Source organism: Pantherophis guttatus, chromosome 2 (genome assembly GCF_059756535.1).
Source record: "Pantherophis guttatus breed Tessera chromosome 2, ASM5975653v1, whole genome shotgun sequence".
Taxonomy (NCBI): domain Eukaryota; kingdom Metazoa; phylum Chordata; class Lepidosauria; order Squamata; family Colubridae; genus Pantherophis; species Pantherophis guttatus.
In genome coordinates, this window is record NC_142064.1 from 172,492,988 (window position 1) to 172,516,211 (window position 23,224).

A 23,224-nucleotide genomic window follows, 5' to 3' on the forward strand; every position below is an offset into this window, starting at 1 on the left:
GATTAAGAGGAACATTAGTTATTGGCAAAGTTCTTTTTTAAATTCAAATGTAATTAAATAAAATTAATTTGTATTTTTTATTTGGATTCATCATTTTTTTAAAAAGATCCATTATTCGGATCTTGCTAGGTTGTATTACTTGGGATAATCTCAGCCACTTTCTGGAACCAGTAAGAGTTTCGATATGACTTAATCCAGGGAAGACAGGATTCCATTGGTTAGATAAATGGCTATCCAAAATGAGCGTGTCAGCCTATTCTGGAGGGAGTTTCCATTCTGTTTAAGGAGATCTGCAATTTAGAAATACTCCTAAAATTGGCATTGCTCCTGAACTGAAATAGGTAGCAGTTTTTGCTTAAGCTCAACAGAGTGCAACAGAGGTTTTGAGACAATGGCCTTGCCAAAGTTATACATCTTAATTATATCAAAGTATGACTATTATATTACGCACTGCTTCTGAAAAATGCCTGAGAACTTGATCCAGAATACAGTAAGCAATTTACAGTATTGATTAGAATGGCAATTAAGCTTTAGTAAATACTTTACATAAATGTGAATGTTGAGTCTGCTTCTATGATCATGGATTTCCATTTTGTGATTATAAGTATCTTACCTCTTTAATTAGCTCTCAAAATGTGTCTAGATTCAGTTCAAAGCTACCTTTAAACTTTCAGATATTGGGATGTGAATTCTTGAAAGACTGCACAGATACCATCCTTTCCCATGTATGTCTTAGGAAAGGACCCCTGCACCTGAATCTACTTTGATCTAAGATGTGTGGATAGGCATAAAGATCTGGGACTTCTTGTATCTATCAAAAATGGTCTTTTATGGTCCATCTTTCCTTAAACTCTCAGAGCAGAGAGAGATACAGATATTTTATTATATTAGGCCTCCATGTATGAAGTTTTACACAACTTCTAATATAGCTTGTTTATTTAACTGAAAATGGCACATAGGATATTAACTGTGTAGCATTTTTTGCAACCAAATTAGCAAATTATTTACATGAAATTAGTTGGTTGTATCTCTATTGTCAGGAGGCAGTTCAATTTTTTGTTAGATGTGCTATCCACTAACATACTTTATCAAAGACATTAAAGTTCCTTGCTAAATAAAACACGTGTTGTCTCATGTACTTATCATAATTACAGGCCACTCAGGTTCTTTTATTGCTGTTCCTTTTGTTAAGAATTTGTTTCTACCCAGGAACAAAAAAGCAAAAAACAAACAAACAAACAGATACATGTGGCCCAAAATAGCCTTCTTTAAATCGGGGCCCACCAGTTATCTTGGAACTTCACTCTTAAAATTTCTAATTAGCATGGCTAGTGAAGAGTAACTCTGGGAATTGTAGTCATAATATATCTGGAGGGCATGAGATTCAAAAGATTTCTCTATTCAGCTTACATTGGTATGGATTCTTTCACTGTCTGCAATTGTTTTGTCAATTTAAATATTCTAGGGCAATTGGAGATTGCCAAGTATATAAGCACTCTAAATTAGTTGATAAGATCCAAATGCCCTTCATTATGTATTTTTTTCTTCTGTTCAATTGTCTGATTCTCAGACACAGACTGCCTGGACATGTCACTGCAGTTTTCTTGGCTAGGTTTTTCTCAGGTGGTTTGCCCTCGCTTCCTTTCAAAAGATCCATCCATCCCCAAGGCAGGATTAGAACTGTCTTCCAATTTCTAGTCTGATGCCTTAATCACTAATCTAAACTGGCTCTTGTTTATTATGCCGAATGTACATTTTGCTCCTCTAAGTTTTAAATAAAAGCTGATACAGTAGTTGCTTCATACAAAACAACTACCGTAATTCTAAGGGGCAAAATTCAAGCTTGGTATCAAGGAAAGCTTATATAAACTCAAATGTGGAAAAACAAGAAACTGGAAAGGCTGGTTTTATACATTTTTTTTGCCTCGACAGCGCTGGAAAAACAGACTATCAATTCCATGTTAATATACAGAACTGCCTGCTTCCTGGATTGCCCTTTAGAGTTTCAAGTCTATGACATCTGGAATAAAATTAAAGCATCTGGAAAAACGTGTCCTTGGCTACATACAAACCTCAAATTCTCATTGAAAATGTAAAATGCCTGGAAATAAATTCCTCATAACAGTGTAGCTGTTGAGGATGCTTGTCTTGTGAACAGGGTGGGTCAATAGAACCTAGCTAGGAAAGTGGGGAGAGGAAGGAGTGGCACGGGCATGTTAGTCTGTCTTTGCTTATACATGCAACACGGGGCAATATGATTCAGTTAAAACTATGTTTCATCTGCATGTATGCACAAGCAAGCAAATGAGACCCTGACAATTTCATTACCTCCCTGCTTAAATAGTTAAAACTGGCATTGGGAATTATTCTGCCTCTGAATATGGAGGCTTCAGATGGTCTCAGTGCCAAGATGTCTTGCTAAGCTTACCTCCATTCATCCATTTTTCTAAATCCCCTTTAAAAGCTTCCAAATCAAATGCTGACCCTTCTGTGATACTGTATTGGGTATAATAAACTCGGGCAGTGGACTGAACTATTTCATGCAACAGGGGTGAGCAGGAAGAACCACAGTACGTGGTGGTTGATTTTTTTGGTTAAATCCCGACAATCTGTTTTCGGTCAACCGAAAGCAGGAAAATAAATACAATTTCAGGTTGAAAAACTGAAGGATTCAAGGCGTTGGTCCCCACGCCATTCAATCTTTAGGTACCACCCCCGTTCCCCGGATCAATAGGATTTAGATTGGCTCCAGCCTAACAAAATGGTAATTAGTTGCTGCAGCCAAACCGAACGGTCTTTACCGCATCTTTCAGCCGCAAATTCCGCTTATACCCTTAATCGCCCCTTAAATCTTCGATGGGTTGCCCCGAGTTATAAAAGTCACAGGAGAAATGAAAACCTTCCCCATGACGGGCGCTGGATTCATTGCTAGGATTGCTTTTAAATTCTCCCTCAGCATTTCTTTCAGAAAGCGCCCCAAAGCGCTTTGACCATCTCGGTGGCCTTTCCCATCCCCACAGCATCTTTGTTGGCAAAAACGGGAGCGCGTCGGAGCCAGAGGAAGAAGGGTAATTCTACTCCCGTTTTCCAAAGCCACGCTTCCCCACAAACGCCGGGCGCGAAGCCAAACTCGAGCTACCCGCGTCGGCCACGGAAATGAGCAAAGGTCCGGGTTGGGTTGGGGGTACACTCCGAGGGATAACTCGTCTTTCTTCTGGGGGGGGGTGTCATTCACGCCCGCCTGCCCGCCCGCTTGCTAACATGGTGGAGGTGTGCATACGAAAAGAGCGAGCACGCGCGCGCTTGCTCCAGCCCGGGCTGCGGTTCCTTTGTGTGTGTGTCTCTCTGTCTCCAGCAGGAGGATTGCCGTAGCCGTCTCCAGCCTATATAAACCAGGAAGGGGGAGGGAAGAAGAGAGGGAAATCCCGGTCTCGTTTCTCGTCCTCTCCCTCCCTCCCTCCCCACCGCCGGGAGAGCGCTGGCACAAACGCTCAATGGACTTCCAAGCGCTCCCCCCTCCCTCCCTGTTGTTCCCCCCTCCAGCCTGCTTGGTGCAAGGCGCGCACGCGCCCCACCCACCCCGGGCTGCGGCTTCAAATCCACCCAACCCACATAGACCCAGCGCCTTCGTTTGCCTCGGGCAATTACCTGTCTGGAAACTCCTCCCCACGCCTTGATTGACGGTCTCGATCACGTGGCAGCGGAGGGGAGGGGGCGGGAAAAACTGGGACGACTGGGCGGGCGTTCGCACCTGGAGCTGGAGGGGAGGGAAAGAAAAAAGAAGAAGAAGAAAAAAAACCGGACGGGGATGCGCTCGGCTGGGGCCACCGCCGCCAGCTTAGTCTCCGTTGCTGTCGCCCTAGCCGCCTCCTCCTCCGCCGCCTCCTCCGCCACACCAGGCCGTGTCCACTTCTGTTTCCCGGTGGTGGGGCCATGGTTGCCGCTGCCCCTGCAGCTGCCGCGGCCATGAGGAAGAGCTTCCTGGTGCCCGAGATCAAGCCTTTGGATCAGTATGATTTCCCTCGGGCGCGGAGCGCTGCCAGCTTGGCCTGGGTGCTCGCCAAAGCCTACGGCGGTGCAGGTACGGCCGGTGGCATGCGGGGGGGGGTGCTGGTGTGGTATTGGCCGATGCCCTCTGTTTTCTTTTTCCTAGAGAAGGCGGTGAGGGAGAGGGGATTATAGACTCTATTGTGACCAGATCTTTTTTTTTTCTTTCTTTCTCTGTCTTTCTCTCTGGCAGCTTATTGACTTCGGGTTTTTCGTTTTTTCCCCCCTTCATTTGAGCCGCAGTTTCTTTCTCCCTCTGCTTGGCGGTGGCTGGGAGAATGGATATGTCAGCCTCGCCCTCCTCTTTCCCGGCTTCAGGGATGCCCCACCTGGCCGCATCTGTTCAGGGGTGCGATGGCAATTGGCTTTGGCAATGTTCCTTCCACCCTCACCCACCCACCCATCCCACCTCCCTTTCGGCGCTAACAATGAGCTCAGCTGGCTTGCGCCTTCTCAACCAGATAGTGGTCCGGGTGGGGCTGGCGGAGCCTGCAGTTGGGGTCGCCTTGCACCTAGGAGGATTACTTCCTATCTTCTCACCAAACAGGTGTTTGCTTTTCCCAGACTGATGGGGGAGAGGTCTGGGAGACGGGGATAGTAAGAGGCACGTGAGGGGGCCGTGGTGGCACTGGGTGGGGGTATTTTGCCATGTCTACCGCAGCTCCTGTCCTACACTGCCCTATGTAAATATTAAATCCTCCCTCTTTCTCTTCTCAGTCGCTCCAGTGCCTTATACTGTAGCTTTGTGTTGGCTTTTGTTACAGCCTAATCTTCTGCAGGACTAGCAGGCTGCTAGGTGAAGATCAAAGGCTTAGCAACACTCGCTTGGCTGAGCACCCCAAGGACCACGTTCTCCGAGCCTGATGGTATCATGGCTGCCCCACCCTAGTTGGTGGCACTGACAGATCCTTGAACAGGAAGGCAATGTTGGTGTTTACCTTTGTTCGGCAATGGAAAATTCTTTGAGGAAAATGATGCTACCAGCTTCGGCTATATTGCTTCAGCCCCCCCCCCGTTCATTAGCTTTTATGAGCGAAAAGGACGTAATGAGTGCTTGATCCTTTGCCTAGTGCCTTGGCGGGGTGTCTAAACAAGTGCAATGGAAAGGCCACTGCCTCTTAGCATGGTCCTCTTCGGTCCTCTGGCAGTGCCAGGCGGCAGACTTTGCACCCAGGCAACCCCTTGGGCTCTAGCTGCGGTTCCCTTTGTCTCTGCTGGGCCTGGAATTAATGTTCTGTGAGGATTTGCAAATTGGCTGTGCACAATGAAGGGGAAAGGAGGGGTAGCGGAAAATCCCTAGTGGGATTAACATCCTTGCTGTTCCTCCAGGAAAGTGGGCGTCATGGGCACTTCTTTCCAGTTCTTGATAACCTAGATTTTGCTTCCCTCTCATGTTGTCATCCTTTCATCCTCTTGATTGCCCAAAACAAAAACCCACCACCCCAAAGAGGTGAGCCCTTGGACATTGGATTCCTACCCATCAATCTCTCCTGAAGACCCATTTCACAGCTCTCACAGTGCGATTGCAGAAAGTGATAGTGGGCTCATTTGAACCATAAATGGCATGTGAAATACTGTTTAATTTTGAGGATTGTCAAACTTAACGTATAAAATATATGATGTGCTTTCTGTCGCCAGTGAATTGCCAATCAGGGTACTTACTGGCAGTGGACAGACCTTCCTCCCGATGTCTCTGTATGTATTTGTGTTTGTGTTTGTGTGTATGTGAATGAGGGGCATTCCTGAGGCTGTTGACCTAGAAATAGCATAATAGGGTTTGAGTCCTGCTGGGATTCAGGCCAGCCTGGGAGCAGGAAAATGGCTTGTGAGTTAATTAATAATTTTTCTCCTCTTGGTCCAGGGCTTTTGTGCCCAGAAGCTGTTCTCTCCTCAACTCCTGGAATCATGACCTCCTCTGAGTGAGATGCAACAACTATTCCATGGAGCAACAAGAAGAAAAGAGTAGAGTAATTGTAACACTTTTTGAAATTCCATGTCTGTGTGTCTGTGAATATCCTCACAAGGGTGGAATTGGGAGACCAGTTTTCATCTTTGGAATTAGTCTATATATTTGGTCAAACCCAAGTGAAACAGGTTCCCCTTGTCCCTACCCTTCCTTGTCAACTTGATGACACACCAACAGCACACTGTGATGGAAGTGAGACTTGTCATTTGCCTTGGACTGAGGCCAGAATAATCAGAGGTGCTAAGCCAGTGCTGGGTTCAGAGTTCAGTGAAAAGTGGAAAATGTGTTTCCTGGGATTGGCAGAAACTTAAAGCACTGTCCAGTCTGGGAGTCAAGTTCTTCTGAGTGCAACCGCTCATTGTCTTATAACCCCAAAATAAACATGGCACAGTTACCAGCTGTTCCAGAAATTGGCTGCTGGTGAGAGTCATCAATAGTTCAAAGCAGGGTATTTGTGGGCTATATACAATTGAAGGTGCAGTGAAATAAAACAAAATTTAACATCCTTTTTTAACATATGTAAGTATTAGCAAGTAATTTTGTCAGATACCTTGCAGTCTAACCTAATGCATGTTATATCCTCAGAAATATTTTTGCCTGCACTTTTTCTCATCTATATGTAAAAGTAATCTGGAGTGATTATTTATACTGATGATTCAAGAAATGGGCCCAGATTCTCCCCAGGAATGTCTCCATCTCTGGCACAATCTGTGGATACAAATGTAATCATTCTTATGGGTTAGACCTACTTGATTTACCCATCCTGGGACTGATGCTTTCCCTGTAAACTAGCTATACCCTGACAGGTTTCCTGGCTAAGACTGCTGTTGTATAAATGCGAAAGTTGGCTATAATTATGTAAATTAAGGTAGCATGCTGAGATTAATTTCTTGGACAAATTTCAGCCCTTGTATGTTAGATCACAGCTTTCAATACCTTTGAAGGATTTTGGCAAAGGGATGGGCAGGAATGGGAGAAGACGTGGGTGGAAGTGACCGGATCAAAAATGATCAGCAGAAATTGACCCAAAATTTCAGTGGTTTGTGTGGCTGACTAATTGGATGGGATTGAGTTTTGCAACTCTGTTACCACAATTTTGGTATTGTCATGCTCTGGATAAACCAGATAGACTGAACCTTAGCACTTTAATCCAATCCAATATGACAAACATATTCTTCACTGGACCAGCTATTTCTTGATAATATAGGACTATAAAATACTATTATGGTTTAATTTGTTAACTTGAGAAATGGAATGCAAAGAGAAAAATTAACTCCACCTAGCTTTTATCCAGTCCATCTCCAAACTATCAAGTAGTTTTGCAGTTGAGCAAAATTGCCCTATTTAAAGTGTATGCTTGCAAATGAGATGTGCAAGAAACCTAATATGAAGCTGGTAGGAAAAAAACAGAAAGACAGTTGGTCTGTATATAAACATGTATATGATTATCCATTTCAGCCAATGTCATTTTTATTTAAATTAACTAGACCTCTTTTTACTCCTTGTTCTCTGTAGTGGAATTCTGTTTACAGTAACATCACACTGCTGATTCATTACACTGATGTAAAAAATTGTTAAGGTATTTATTAGTGTACTCAGTTTTTTTTTAAAAAATGTAAAGAAACATGAGTACAGATCCAACTTAATTATATGCTGTAACTGTATGCCTTGGGCTGCAATATAGATTCTCATCAAAAGGCACATGGAGATGGTCTAAACAAATATGTTGTCCTCTAAATATGCTGGGACCACAATCCCCAAATTTCTCAGCTATCATGGTATTGAATTATCTCCACCTCAGTGCTTATTAGGTCAGAATCACTTGCCATGCAAACTTTTATGATACCAGCTCCCAGTTTTTAAGTAACAATTTAGTCTTTATTGCTCACAATTTACATATTATATTTTATTTTATGGAACCCTTAAAATGTCTGTTGGAATTCTATAGAAGTTTTCCATGGAGCCTGCTTGCTAAATTGTAATATTCATTTAGTCTTGAAAAATGATGTCAATTCTGTTTTCTTTTTCATGCTTAAAGGTTTTGTTAGTAAATATTTGCTTTGAGTATTTCAACAGTAGAAATTAAACTAGTTTTCTGAGGTCTGTGTCTTTTTTGATAAATACAGCAACAACTGCTGCCTTTTTCTTGTCTGCTGTATATTTTAAAGATTTCTCCAAAAAGACAGTTAGTGGCTTTAGTTTTTCCTTGATTCTCTAACATTTGGGAGTATAGTTGATTAGGAGCTAGGTTCTTTTAACCATATGCCCACCTTTCCTGCATAGCTGTTTGATCAATTTATTGAACATCTGAGGTTTATTATGAGGAAACTGCACTGAGAAAATCCATACTGAAAAGCTATTGTTCTTATTCCCTTTCGACACTATATGGTTCCCCTTGTCGAATATTCTCACATCGAATCAAGTCCTTGATCGATCTTTTGGTGAATTTGCCTTGTTATGCCAAGACTGGACATTATGCATTGAATTCTCAGGAAAGTGCTTGCCATGGTAGCTTGATTGAACTCTTGCCTTGTCTCTTCTTGGTATTTTTCCAAACTCTTCCTGGTTTTTTTAACTAGGCCATGGATGCTTGGAGCTTATATCCTCCTTTATTATTATTATTATCTTAATTATATTCTCATGTAGGATCCCATGAGACACTGTTAGAGGCACTGAACCTCTCCTACCAAAGTTGGTGATCAGTTTTCTATAAGAAAGGTCTCTTTTAGACTATAGGGATGCATATCACTCCTTAATTATTGTAGTAGTGACTGCATGGCTGATGTAGTAATGATTCCTGCAGCAGTTTTGAGAAGGCTGCTGACTTGCACTGTGATTTGGAGGTCTTTAGAGGGTTGCATTTGTCATCGTGGATTCAGAAGCTGAACAATATTTTATTAGCTTAAAAAGTACTTGGCTTAAAACTGAGATTGTGGGCACATACACAAACATATAGGCATATATATCTTTTCACAAAGAGGTTACAGCTTTTTGGTTGTAGAACCTGCCTTTAGGTTCATTCTGCCTCAGAGGCTTTCCTTTCTTATTGCCTTACTTGCCTCTTGCTGACTTAACTGTATATTGAACTTGAATGGCTGAATTTTCTGTGTAAGCCCTTTCTCTTGCTTCTGCAAGATAAGATTAGTTTGTTTTCTTCGTAGCGACTGAAAGATTTTAGAGTTTTCTTTCAAAAAAGTGGTCCACTGTGTCAAATTGCTCAGTGTGGAACTGGCAATGGGCATAATAATGTTTTTGCAGTATGATAACCTTCATAGTAATACCACTATTAATAAAGGAAACCTTGGAACAGAATAGAAAATACTCCTTGATAATCAATTAAAGCAGAAAATTATTACTGGAAAATGAAACGAGGGCTTCTGAGGTTGTATAAAAATTTCAAATTCATGTTATTCTGACTTTATAGGAGTTCTAGCTTTGGAAAAGGGTTCTGATCTCAAAACTATTTTACGCTCAAATTAATGCTTGAAAATGTTTTGTATACTTTCCAACTTCAGTGTTTTTAAAAATGAAATAATATGGATCTATGAGTGATGAAGATTTTAGTGGCCATTTGGCATCATGGCTGCATGATAGCTCTGCACTTATAATGATGATTACTGGGATACATAAATAGGAGGATGCTGTTACCCTCATCTCCTGCTTCTAGGCATATGGTAATTTATTGTGCAAAAATCTGGTGCTGCTCTGTATAGACCTTTAATCTCATTCAGCAAAACTCTGCCTTATGAAACAGAGTATGTATGACTAACCAGATCTCTGTGACGTGGATACTGTCTTACATTTGGCACATCTTTGAGGTCCATTAAATTTGTCTTTATAAACTTCTGCTTGCCTCTCATCCTTGACTGTAGCCCTAAATGGTGACCTTAGCATTCCAAGGGGGAGGAATAGGCAACTGTGGCTAAATTGCTTGTTTTTCTCTGTGATCTGGTTGCTTTGCTAAAATTCCAACATGTGATTTTACAAAACAGCTTCCTGGCTTGAGTTAAACTCCTGTGCCTTGGGAATATAGTTCAATATATTTGTGGCACAGTTTAGGATATTTGGTCTCATTATCTATCTGTCTCTCGGCAGGCCTGGGATCCTAATATAAAAACTGTCTATGAAATTGACCTTCTGGTCTCAACAGGAGTAACTCTGATTCTCAGATGCCTTGGGGACAAAGGCTGTTTGCTATTTTAAATACTGTAGTTTCTTCCTGTTCTTCTGTTCCATTGACCATCAGTCTTTGTATGCCTAGTACAGTACTTCCCTCCCTGATTCACTCACAGCCCTGCAAACTGCCAGAATTCCTGGACAGTGTGCTAGTTGTGGAGTCTGGGAGATGTAGTCCAAAACATCTGGAAAACACCCAAATGCGGGAAGTTACAGTCCAATACATCTTGAAAACATCTGACTAGGGATGGCAAAGTTTTTTGAAACTTTGGTTTCAATAACCAAGAATCTTCTTTTTCTTGTAATTAAATTGTTCTGGTCATATTTACAAGGGCAGTGGGCTCTGACTGTAAAAATGAATACATAAATAAATTACCAGCAGGCTGTGCTGATAGATATATTTTTGAGTATTTTCTCATATTAAAAACCAGCAACATCTCCCACCCCCTCCAAATATTCAGATAACAAGTTCTAGGCTACATCCTCACTCACTCTGCTATAACTTAGTTTTTTACTTGCAGGCATGTCTGCGTCTGCGCGTGCATATATGTATAAAAGTATGTGTCTATATCATACATATGTAATAGCTGGAGTTATTTCCTCCTGAAGATGATAGTTGAATGGAAGGTCCTAAGTGAGATTTAGATAAGGTAGAACATTCTTTGCTGCATACAATGAATTTTTGCAACCCAATCTAGTAGCCTTATCCAAGTTATAGTAAAGGAAGGGACAGACCAAAATCTACCTGCAGTTCTGTGCATGCAAAATGAGCAGCTGTTGAAGTTGTAGAAGCCCCTTGTGCACTTTCCTGCTTACTAGCAGTCTAGATCACTGGTTTTCTGCTGTTAATGGCTGTGATGAGAAACTAGCCATTTCCAGGAGGAATTTTCTAATTTCTCTGAGTGATCCTACCCAAGATTGATGATTTCTGTTGCCATTGGCAACCTCAGGACTGAAAAGGTTTCCCATCTCCTGCTGTTGCAGTGAAATTGTATGTGTTTAGAAGGGAGGAGGATTTAACTCTTTGCCCTTGCTGTGTTCATATTAGAACAAAGTCCTTTTTTCCCCTTGCCATGGCCTCATCAGCTATGCAGGTCTACATCTCATGATGAAAGTCATATCTAGTGGCACCCGAGTGCTTGATCATGACCACACGGCCATAGAAGTGCTGTATGGATAGAACTTGGAGTGTTGATCATATGTCCATTTTTTTCAGTGTTGCCATAACTTTTGAGTTTTGTTGAACAAATGGACATAAGCTGAGGACTACATGTACTGAAGAGATCAATGTACAGGAGAAAAGTTGTTTTCTGCCTTCTGATTGGACGTCTGCAAAGTCAGGACTTACAGCCATGAGTTGTTAAACAAGCCAGGGTGGATAAAAATCAATGATTTTTTTAAAAAAATCAAATCGGATTTTTTTTATTTAAATCTGATTTTTTTTGATTTAAATCAGATTTTTTTATTTAAATCAGAATTTTTTTATTTTTATTGAACTTATTTTAATAAAAAACTTTTGGGGTAAAAATCTATCGTAAGATAGTTTTCTATTTAAGATACATAAATAATTTAGTTTATTCAGCATGAAATGGAGCTTAGTTATGTAGCACAAGGCTGTATATTCTGCAACACTGGGACTATCGGTGAGTCAACAGCGGGTCAAAAGAGTAGCAGAGATGACAGTTGCTCTTTAAAAATTATGATTTAAATTGAGTCGATTTAAATCAAGTCTTTTTACTAGTGATTTAAATCATGATTTAAATCGACTCGATTTAAATCAAATCCACCCTGAAGCAAGCCATAGTGGCTTGGCTCTCACACTAAAACAAAATGGTTGGGTTTATAATCAGCTGAGCAAAAAGAAAACTGACTGATGTTTGTCTGTGAACCAGGCCATTAAGCATACCTACGATGCTGTGATATACTTGGCATTATGACTAATCTTCCACTGGTTCAATGTTAGGGCAAAGGTAATTCTAAGAAACATTTGCTTTGGAACTTAGCCATTTAAAAATGGTCTTAATTCCCAATCTTTGCTGTTTGCACCACACCTTCTGAATCAGCCAAGTGACCAATTGCAAAATTGTCACCCTTATGACAATCTGGGATCCATCTTGAATGTTAATGGGTTTTACAGAAACTGAAACCTACTCAATAAATTGAGTACCTGCTCTATCAATGGCAGCTGTACTTCAACTCCCAGGATGTGAATCACGTTAGGACTTCCTGGCTTGAAGGAAATGGGTGTCTTTGTGTTAGTGCAACAACAAGTGGGGCTTGGTTTATGAGTTCAAGACTTGGCAGCAGTATCCTAAAAGCTTTCTTGATGGACATGCCTAAATAAATAGCCTTTACTGCTTAAAGGTTTGTGAATTTCAGATGCAGAGAGGATAATAGTTTTCTTAAGGAGAAATCTACTTGACCAGATTTAAGCTTTACAAGATTTTCACAAAATTTGTCCTGGGAAATGATTGACCCATAAGCAGATGTGTAATCAATTATCTGTCAATTTAATTTTTGCCCTGTGGGGGGCTTCATCTGATAAAGTTCTTAGTATGGAAAGTGTGAGTCCATTTTGTCCTTGGCCTCTCTTATGCTGTATGAAAGCATTACTTTATTTACTTGTATTTTTCAAGGTGAGGTTCCCTTCTAAACTGAAGCTGGACTCAAGAAAATATAGCAACAATATAGGAACTGTTGATTTACTGAAGTATATTTGATGGGGGATTTATGCCTTCTGCCCCAAGCAAACTCTTCCTAATATTGGATGCCCTGCAGCCTTGGAGAGGGTGCAGTGGGCTCCTTGCTAGGGTAGGTCTGCTCCATCAGCTAGAAGGAGCTGGGCTTTTAGCCAAGTTTGCAGTGGTGGCTGTGATCAGGTGATGCTGAATCAGCTGGTGAAGCTGTTCCACCTGTTCTCCTTCCCTGCTCTCTTAACTCAGAGATGTCCCGTCCCTCCCAGCCAGTTTTACTGGCAGGAGCTGACACGTAGATCCTGATCCTGCATCTCGTGGCCTCTTGAGGAAGTAGCCAACAGAGCATGTGAATGTCAGCTCGAGCAGTTTTTTTTCACAGAGTAATAAATTATTATTTGCTTTCTGATACTCGGTTAAGAGTATCAGAGACTCTGGGGAATGAAATTTCACTATTCCCAAAAGAAGGAAAAAAGAATCCATGAGCCTGTTTTCTGATCTACTCTCTGGCTTATTTGCAAAACCACACCTTTTGCAAATTAAACAGGTGAAACTAAAGGTGAAATTTGAAGTTCTGACTCTTTCTTCACTTGTACTTAGAAACCGGATACAGTATTCCTAAACATTTTTATTTCATTGTAGCTATAGCTCTGTAACCTTTCTTCATCTAGGGTGGCTTCATGGGATGGTTGCAAAAAATCTTACCAGGTATATAATCAGATGTTGTAGGTGATACTACAACAATGGTAGTTTCTAATTATTTATTATTTGATGGGATGGTGTTTGTATGTCAACCTCATTTGTGTGAGACTGGTTTTTTGAAGTTCATTTTTTCCTCTCCGCTCTCCCATTTAATATTGATCATATAGTCCTAAGAGTAGATTGCCTAAGTAATTATCTGGCCATTCTTTGCTGCTGCTGCTCTGTTTCTGCTTTATTTTCTTCTTGCTATATGGAAATCATTCTAAATAAAAATGATAAGCTGTTGCAGATAGAGCTTCTGCAAGGAAGATGAAGACGGGAAACTTCCAGCTCCAAATCTCAGATGTTGTCAAGCCATCTGTATCTAGAAATATTGGGCCAACATTCACACATGTATCTTTGTGTGTGCTAGAAGCCTTGTTGTGCCTGAACAAATGGACATTAATCTTTTCCTTGCTGTATCCATCCCGTAAAATACATTGATTAGTGAGTTTTTGGTTATCGGTCTAGGAACTGAATGATTTATTCTTTTCCCTGTCACTCAGAGAACTGCGAGGTTCATCCCTCTTAATAAGAGAGTTAGGAAAAGCAGTACTTTTCCTTCTTTCTATGTTGCTGTTGATCTCTTTATGGTTTTGTAATGGAGAAAAAAGTTTTGTGATGTGAGGCAAGTTCTCCTTATTAATGGACAGGAACCCAACCCTTGTCTTTCTCTATCAAGATCTGATGTACTCCTGGACATAGTAAAGGAATAAAAGTATGCCAGGGATGGAATCTAGCTTCATATCACTGTGCTGGTACTGATCTAAAACCACAATAAACTGAAATTAGATTTTAAAAAAAACCAAAAACCTCATAGTATATTTAAGAATACTGAAAGTGAGTCTAGAAGCATATTTCAAAAATGTGCATTGTACAGTACATGAACACATACATTTGAAAAGTACTACTATTCACTGAGTAGATGCTTTGGTCTCATTTATTGGGCTGAGAATGCTAAGGTGCAGCACTGAGCAAAATTGTAACTTTCTGTCAGATTCCAATTCACTCCAGGCTCAGAAGAGCAGAGAAACCAACTTCTATTAAAAAAAACCCTCATTGGGCTTTACAATTGGAAGGCTATACAGTTTCCTCTTCTTCATTCGCAGTTAGGCCAGAAAGAGCCTTCTGCAGAATTACCTTGCTCTAACTATCTGTAACCCAGGAGACAAATCAGTGGAGACAGTGGAAGATAAAGTAGACACTGAAAGGCCTATAGCAACACACCTCACAGCTCTTCCTCTTCTCTGATGCCGATTACTTGTCACTGTATATGAAACCTAAACTCCAGTGAAGGTGCAAATTATATTATTTCCCTCCTTTATTCATATAGCAAGCTTCCCTTTGATCCCTTACAGATGTATCCCATCTATCATTCTCATCAGCCCATTCTCATTTCACCAGGGGAAAGATGGAAATTGCAGCCCAAGATATCTGGAGGCCCTCAGAAAGTAAAAATAAAAATAAAAATAGGAAGTTAGATGGAGAGCTGATAATCTGTCCTGGCAACCTGTTGTGTTTCGGAGGGATTTGAACCTGCTTATGCTGTGCCCAGATCCAATGTTCTCATCTCTGATTGCAGCTCACTGAACTGGGCCTACAGCAGGGGCCAAAGCTAATGGAGCATTCAAGGCAATTAGACATGGGTGCCACATTTATAGGGAGATATCTTCAGCGTGACCGCTTGCTTCTCTTTTACAGAACACATCCCTGCTGAACTGCGTGAGCCCTTTTATACAGACCAATATGAACAGGAGCATATGAAGCCTCCTCTCATCCGCCTGCTGCTATCTTCTGATGTCTACTGCCGTGCCTGGTGCCAGGTCTTGCCTTCAGGCCCTGACGGCGTCCATCCCCCAAAGGATAATGCTGCCTTGCTGCAACTTTTGGCCCACCGTGGCTTGGTGCCCACCTTTCAAGACAAGCCTGTTAAAGAAGCTGATCTGCATCACAAACCAATCAAGCTGGTAAGTCTGGAGAGAAGGAGGTGGCTATGCTCCCAGAGGCAACTTTGATCTGGTATTGCAGGATAGGAGACTTCAAATTGTGCAGTGGGATGAATGAACTAGTGGTTCTCCAAATCTCTAGCTGAAGCAGATAGTAGAGATCTGAAGCGTGGTAGTAACAACTCAGAATTCCTTGAAGGGTTAATTCTGCTAATTTACTCAGATCTCTTGGGTTGTCTAGGGACAGGAGCTCAGAAATCTGGATTAGCTTGCTTTTATTTTGCTTAGTTCTGTCTCTCCTCTGTCCACTGCTACATTATCATAAAGAAAGAAGCTAAGTACTTTTTATTAAGTAAGTACTTCAAATTTGGAATAGGGTTGGCCGATACAGGTGAGACATAATCTCTGGACATTTAAGCCTCATTCTGTGATATTGATGAGAATGCCTCCCAAATGGAGCTTCTGCAAAAGGAGCCCTAGTCATGCATGCAGTGGATCTTGGAGCAGATGGTTTTGTGTAAGGACCCCTCCCAAAGGGGTGATGCTCTGATAGATGCTCTGCAGATGTGTAGAACTACAACTTCCATCAGTTGCAGCCAGTAACTGGAAGGCACAAGCTCAAGAAACGGATGGAGAAAAAAAAGTTTTAAATGAACTGTTCCTCTTCCTATAAGTATGAAACCTCCCAGTGGCATCCTAAAGTCGCTAAGGATGCCAGGCTAGACCCCAAATCACCTTATAGTTCCCCCCATCTCTGCTGAATATCAGGAGTGTCCTATGTGGTGTCTCAGCTTCAAGGTGGGGCCTTTGCATGCTTAGATCTCAGCCACCCGTGGGAACCCCTTCCCTCCTCTTTTTCTGGGTGGGGAACATGAAGGTGTGGCTAGAGCCACCACAGAAAAAATTCTTTTTTCCCCAGGGCTTAAAGTACTTGTTGGGGTTGAGGATCTAGTTCCAGCTTCCTGCAGCCACCATATTTCAAAGGCTGATATACCTAAGGACTAAGATGGATGGTGAAAATCCACAGTTTTGATGGTTGGAGTTGATAGATGTGTACATCCTCATGTACAAAAGATAAACCAAACACCTCTGTTTAATAAGAACATATATGAGAATTCAGGTTTTGTTTAATGTGGGCAGCATTCTAGCAATTCCCACAAGTTTGTTTTTTAACAAAATAAAAGGACGTAGATATGTCGAAGACAACAGCAGTGGAAGGCATCTATAAAAGTTACAAAATGTTCAGGACTTGATTCTGAAAAAGCTGGAAGCCTTGTAGATTGCTAAAATTGTCTTCTTTGACCTGATCATTGATGACAAAGTATCACCAAAAAAATGACTTCTCTCTCCCCAATACTTTGCTTTGGATTTGATTCTGAATAAATGCTGTGGAAAGCAAAAGCAAGTCAATACAATACAAATTGTTACTCATTAATGCAGCTGTGTCTTTTTTCAGGATTATGAGGCTTGTGTGCCCTGCAATTCTGGAATCTTTTTCAAAGATGGAATGTCAAAGCTGTAGGTCAGCAGCTCTTTGAAGGGAATCACATTGGCTCATTGCTGGCAAAATGTGTCATAAAAGATGCCACTTGAGAGTTGAAAATGACCATTATTCTACTCCCCTGGCCTGTGTGACACCATTTTCATGCATTTATCCTGTCTTACCATGTAGTCAGACCTCTAGAGTTTGGCTTGGGCTAGGTTTTGTGCCTTTTTCTTGCCGGGAGAAGAGAGACCCAACATTTGGGGCAAAGAAGTAACTGGGGAGCAGCCTTTTACAGTGCGTGTTATCTTACATCCAATCTCTTAAGGTTTGTTAAAAACAGCTTTGCCATGAAGAAAAAGAGAACTTGTTTTCAGGTTTTCCTTCAGGCTTAAGGTGCTCCTTTTCTGCTTTCTTCCTCTTTCCGATTAACTCTCTCCCAGGGTTTATTAATTACCTGGTGAATTTATTTTTTGCTGCTGAAGTTCTTTTTGCTGTAGTGTTTAATATCTTAGGAAAGTCTGAATGTGGCATAAATTTTGAGATTCAAAATTTCAAATGTAATCCTTTCCTTATTTTTGCTTACTGAGGAGGAACCAGCTGCAACTTCAGGGCCAAATAATTTTACAACAGCCCTCAAAGCAATATCAGAAGTTGTTTTTGAACTGTAATTTTTATTGTGATACAAGAGAGATGCTATGAAATTTTTTTCCTCCTTGCCTTACCTACTTTGTTCTGGTTCTACTCCCATTTTAGAGTGTTGTCATTAGCATACAGCTCAAAGTTCAAGTGCCTTTTTTTTTTGGCTCAGAAAATATTACAAAGTTCTGGCTTCTAAGATCTAGTTGCTGCCAGGCATCCACTGAATCCACATGCTCTAGTGGATTAAAACATAAAACCCAAATGCCTTTCTAATCCAACCAGAGGCCCCTGAAATCTATAAGCTAGGCAGGAATGGATAATATTCTCTGCTTATTTTCTGAGGAACCAATAGCCCATTGCAATACTGGAGGTAATGTATTGCCCTCATGAATAATAATTGTGAATTGCCCCATTTTTCATTAATTTATCAAATTAATCACTAATCAAGTCCTCCCCTTGTGTTAGTGAATGGTGTCATCATATGTAGGAGCCAGTTAGACCCATCCAGTCTTTGACTCACAATTTTCTCTTGCACATTCTTATAAATGAAAGTTCCCACTATATAAATTGGGTCTTGCATCTGTTTAAAAGCCCTGGGCAAAAGAAACAAGTCCAATTCTATGAGAACTGGGTTTAATCAGTAGGCAAGGAATGTTCTGCTCTCAAACAGTTTGGTTCCAAGACTTAGCATCCAACTGGATGTTTTATGGGCCTTTAATCAACAGAGATCTTCCTTGGTACCACCCTCTTACTCCTAGTGAACTTGTCTTGATAGGATTTATTTTGCTTAAATTCCCAGATTGGGGATGAGACTGTGGTCTGAAACAGAGATAATAGTGAAGAAATATGTACTGGATTTCATTGTACAGATCTACGATCCTCAGAGAGAGGAGATGTATAAAAGTTGTTTTGAGAAAATATTTACACAATACTCATCTGGCTGGTTTCACATATGTAAAATTTAAATCTTTGTTACATACCATGGATAAGAAACACATCATCTGCCTTATGATGTCCTTCCTCTTCTTCTTACCCCAGTTCTCTTTTTCCCATCAGCCTTTTCTTCCTCACCTTTCCCAACATCTCTGACTCTTTCCTTGACATTTTCTCACTCCCTAAAGAAGTTATTCAAGGGTTAACAGGCCATATTTTCCATTTTCATTTTCCATTTCCTTTTTCACTACACAGTATAAATCAATATTCATATTGCATAATCAGAATCTATCAGGGGTGGGTTAACTTTACTACCGGTTGTCAGTGGGAGCGTGTGCGCAGATCACCCATGATGATGTCATGGTGGGTGGGCGGAGCCTCCCGCCGGTTTTACTACTTTCTATACCGGAACGAACCGGGAGCAACCCACCACTGATGTATATGTGTATATGTATATGTATATGTATATGTGTAAGCACTTGTTCAGAGTCCCCCTTGTTAGGGAGAGCTTACTCATTTGATCCTTGGTTTTCATCCTAGGCCTTGGGTTATGGGATGAAGTCACACCAGCTACAAATATTTGCTCTTTGAACAAAACTGTCTTCAACAAAACTATTCAAAGATGCACACAATCAGGAGAATAAAATAATAAATTGCTTCCCACTTTTAAGACTATTCTGTTTCCTATTTTTTAGAAAGGTTTTCTTGGAAAATTGGATTTGCAGAGGGAAGAATAAAGCCTAGTTTTTCCCTAAATACAGAAAGCTTTTTTGGTGGGAATCAAAAGATTTGGTATGAGCAAGAAAAGCTTTGTTATCTTATTCTGTTGCTACATTAAGCTAATCTATCGTATGAACATGGGGTGAACCAGGATCCTGCTATTTTCTTCTTCTTATCATATTGCAACTGTAGAAACTTCTCCAGTAAGTGCTAGATGTAGGCGTTGCTGTAGGTATAGATTCATTTTCTGCCTCTCCTAAAAGTAAATGCAGTTGAGTCTCTAGCTTTCCTTTTTAAGTCAACATTGAAGGGTGGCTGAGAAATTAGCTCACTTCAGATTTTAATTTAAGATTACCTAATTCACACTTTCTGAATTCGCTCTGTGAATTGGAAATGTAATTGTAGTTGATAATTGTCTTATTTTAAATTTCATAACAGAATTCAAATTTAAAATTCATGCCCATTTTTTTTTAAATTGCCAACTTGATGCAGTAATGGGGAACAAATAAACTTTGGAAAACTGAAGCTAAGAGAAATTGAACAAGTAGGAATCACTGTAACCAATTAAATTCTTTGAGTAAATGCTTTATGTGGACAAGTTTCCATTTGTTGATGCTTTGCTACTAGGTTTACAGGCAGCAAACTTGTTTTGTCCTTTACATTGTGTAGATATTGTAGTGGATGTTTTAATGACAGGAGCTGTAATATTGGAGAAATATTGAACTCGTTTACTCTAGAGTGGCAGCGAGCAGCAAAATAAAAATCTGGGATTTATCCCACAAGTGATTACCAGTCTTTCATTTTTTCTCCCTTAGTAGAATGCCTTTGGCAATTGGGTTATTTGGTTATTATGTTCTCAGTGAGGGTTTGAAGAGTTGTTACTTCTGGATCAGCAGTTCTTGGCTCTGATGTTTTGTTAAGCAGTGTTGAGAGACTTTGTCTCAAGATTCTGGAGGATTGGCAGATGGCATGTCTAATGGTTTTACCCAGGTTTTTTTCTTAACAGTATTAACATCTTAAAATGGCCAACCTAGCTATAGGTAGAGATGGGATTAAGGTGGAAATTAACTTCTTCAAATCAAACAGAAAGGATTGTGTTGGTGCTGTACTTTTGCCTATTTGGTCCTTTGCAATTTGTGCCTGATGTGTTAGTCATATTTGATTAACTTTCCAAGCATTTTTCAAGTTCCTTATGTCAGATTTAGTTTTTATTTATGGAAAATTCTATTCAGATAGTTTTGGGTGATTTGCTTAAACCATATGACTTTGAGATGAACAATTTGATAAAAGATTATTTTTCAAGTATATCGGATGTGCCAGGTAGCGTATGGCAAAGATTGGGGTTTCAACCTTTATTGTTGGAAAGTACAGTATGTTGGAAGAGTGAGAGAGTCTGGTTTGGATCTGCTGTATGTTGACATTCTCTTGGTTTAACATTTTTATGGTTGTAAGCAGGGTGTTTTGAAAAAGAAATAAGGATCAGAAATGTGAATGTGTTGTTGAATTATAGTCTGAAAATGTAGAACCTATTGAGTGATAAGCATTTGAAGGCTATTCCTGCTCCAGATTTACATTCAGTTGAGCTATGGAAGACCAGCGTGGTAATGAGTGATGAAGCTTGCTTCTATCTACCCCATCATTGGTAAAGGTCAGATAGTTCTCTCTTCTTTTTGTTATTTCATACTCTGGAAGATAGTGCCAGATGTGTGTGTATGTGACTCCCATTTGCGGGGTATGGATGCCATTATGAGTACTGTAGTTTTTCTGATTACATTTTTCTCTGTTTTTTTTTTCCTGCTTGACTTGTAGGGGGCACACCTGGCATTAATTGACTCTCTGATGACAGCATTTGCATTAGAAGCCACCAGCTCATTAAGTGTTGCATTGGGCATTGAGCCAGCAGCTGTCTCCTGGGACCAGAAACTGCTACGCTGGATAGATATGGTATTAAATGTTCATTCATTTACATTCTCTCTCTTTTATCTGCATCCAAGGAGCTTTTGCATGGGGATATCCCATTTTCTGCACACACTAATTTATGTGACAGCAGCCAGAACAAATTTAAGATCTGCCTCCTTAGCCCAAGTACATGCTACTGATGACATGTAAAATTCAGTGCTGAGTTAAATGTGGTTGGATTACTTAGATCAACTTCCCGATCTAATTCTGTTCTTGATTTGTGAGATTAGAATTATTATCCCCCACTCCCCCTTTCCTCAGCCCAGCCTGGAAGTTGAAGAAGGCTCAGGTTGTGAAGGTTAAGAGCAGGGCAAGGAATAGTGGCAGAAGACTGCACTTCACCTCAAGAGTATAGGAAAGGAAAAAAAATACAATAAAGCTAATCCTTGATTTACGACCACAATGAAGCTCAAAATTTCTGTTGTTACGTGAAACATTTGTTAAGTGAGTTTTGCTCCATTTTTCGACTTTTCTGACCGCAGTTGTTAAATGAATCATTGCAATTGATAAGTTAGTAACCCGGTTGCTAAGTGAACTTAGTTTCCCCATTGACTTCGGTTGTCAGAAGGTCGCAAAAGGTGATCACGTGAATCTGAGACACAGCAACGGTCATAAATATGAATCAGTTCCGAGCACCTGAATTTTGATCACATCATGATAGGGATGCTGCAAAGGTCGTAACTAGCTGCAAACGGTCATAAGTCACAATTTTCAGTCATAACTTTGAACAGTCACTAAATGAACTGTCGTAAGTCGAGGACTGCCTGTACAAAATTACTCTTAGACTATGTCCTCATGAGAAAGGTGATGAAAAAAAAAAAGTGGATGAAACCCACAAGGGTCCATGGTTTAGGACGAGAAAAAGGAGAAAAGGGGATGAGGAGGGAAAGAAGCCACACCTGGCCCGTCGTTTGTGTTGCATGTTTGCAAATGATTCCTTGTTGCCGCCCTGCAGATAATTTGCAAGATACAACAGACTGCGGAACAGGAATCCTCTCAGCGTTCAGCTCCTGGAACTGATGGCCAGACTCCAGCATCCTGTAGTGGTCCCAAGGTGTGGATGCTTTGCTGCTATGGTTGCCCTCCTGAGAGAAGCAGGGGAGGGGTGGTGAGAGTGGCGTTCAGATTCTGGTTTAACTTGGGGTGGCAGCAATAAGGGGCACTGCTGCGTTCATCATCGAAAGAGCTTTCCCCACACTGGCTTTGTTATGTTTACAAGCTGTCCCTTCACCATTGCCTTAGAGGATAGAGTTTGCTTCCTTCCACCCTCCCTCCTCTTGGGAGGAGGGTCTCTCTCTCTCACCCGCCCACTTGTAAAGCCAAAGCCACTCTGATTGGGGCTAACTTCCTGTCTTGCCCTTTGGGTGGCCCGCTTGACTGCCAGCAAATGCTGACCATTTATTTTCCCCCCCAAGCTGTTCAGTGGGGCTGGCTGGCTCTGCTGGACTGAACTATTGAGCAATGGGGAGTAGATGAGGGTCAATCCTGTTTCCATTCCTGGTGGGCTCAGTGCCCCCGTCCCAGCTCAACGGCCTCTTTGGTTGCCTGTGCTGAATACAGTCGAGTTGTGGTATGTGACCGAGCTGTCTTTTTCTGCATCTCTCTCCTCTTCTCCCTCTGGCCTCTCTCCTTCCTCTGCTTCAGTGTCCCACCAGGTGGTACTGGAAACTGGTTCCTGTAAGTGGGTGGCTTTATTTATTATCTCCCTGCTGCCTTGGCTCCTGTGCTGCATGCCAGGGGGACCCAGAGCAAAGGATGCTGGGGGTTTAGGACCCTGGGACAGAGGTCCCTGTGTAGTTCCTTATCTAGAGCTTCCCTTGGAGAAGATTTTGGGTGACTTCGTCGGTCTGTTTCGACAGGCACCAATCTCCTAAACTGAGACATGATGGGGGTAGAGGGGATGCCTGTTGGTAGGGAG

General features: G+C 41.1%; 1 protein-coding gene across 7 annotated transcripts in view; it reads left to right on the forward strand.

Moving 5' to 3' along the window:
* The first annotated feature begins 3,469 nt into the window (after positions 1–3,469).
* Positions 3,470–23,224, forward strand: part of CAMSAP3 (calmodulin regulated spectrin associated protein family member 3) — a 36,938-nt gene continuing 17,183 nt past the window's right edge. For 3 of the 7 annotated variants that reach the window (XM_034407520.3, XM_034407526.3, XM_034407533.3), the window contains exons 1-5: positions 3,470–4,081; positions 15,325–15,590; positions 21,157–21,291; positions 22,262–22,360; positions 22,951–22,983. In XM_034407520.3, the coding sequence (XP_034263411.1) occupies positions 3,934–4,081; positions 15,325–15,590; positions 21,157–21,291; positions 22,262–22,360; positions 22,951–22,983 (681 nt within the window). In that variant the 5' untranslated portion in view covers positions 3,470–3,933. Of the gene's footprint in view, positions 4,082–5,908; positions 6,015–15,324; positions 15,591–21,156; positions 21,292–22,261; positions 22,361–22,950; positions 22,984–23,224 lie in introns of those variants that run through there. The other 4 variants (XM_034407540.3, XM_087883618.1, XM_087883619.1 and 1 more) reach the window with 2 other exon arrangements.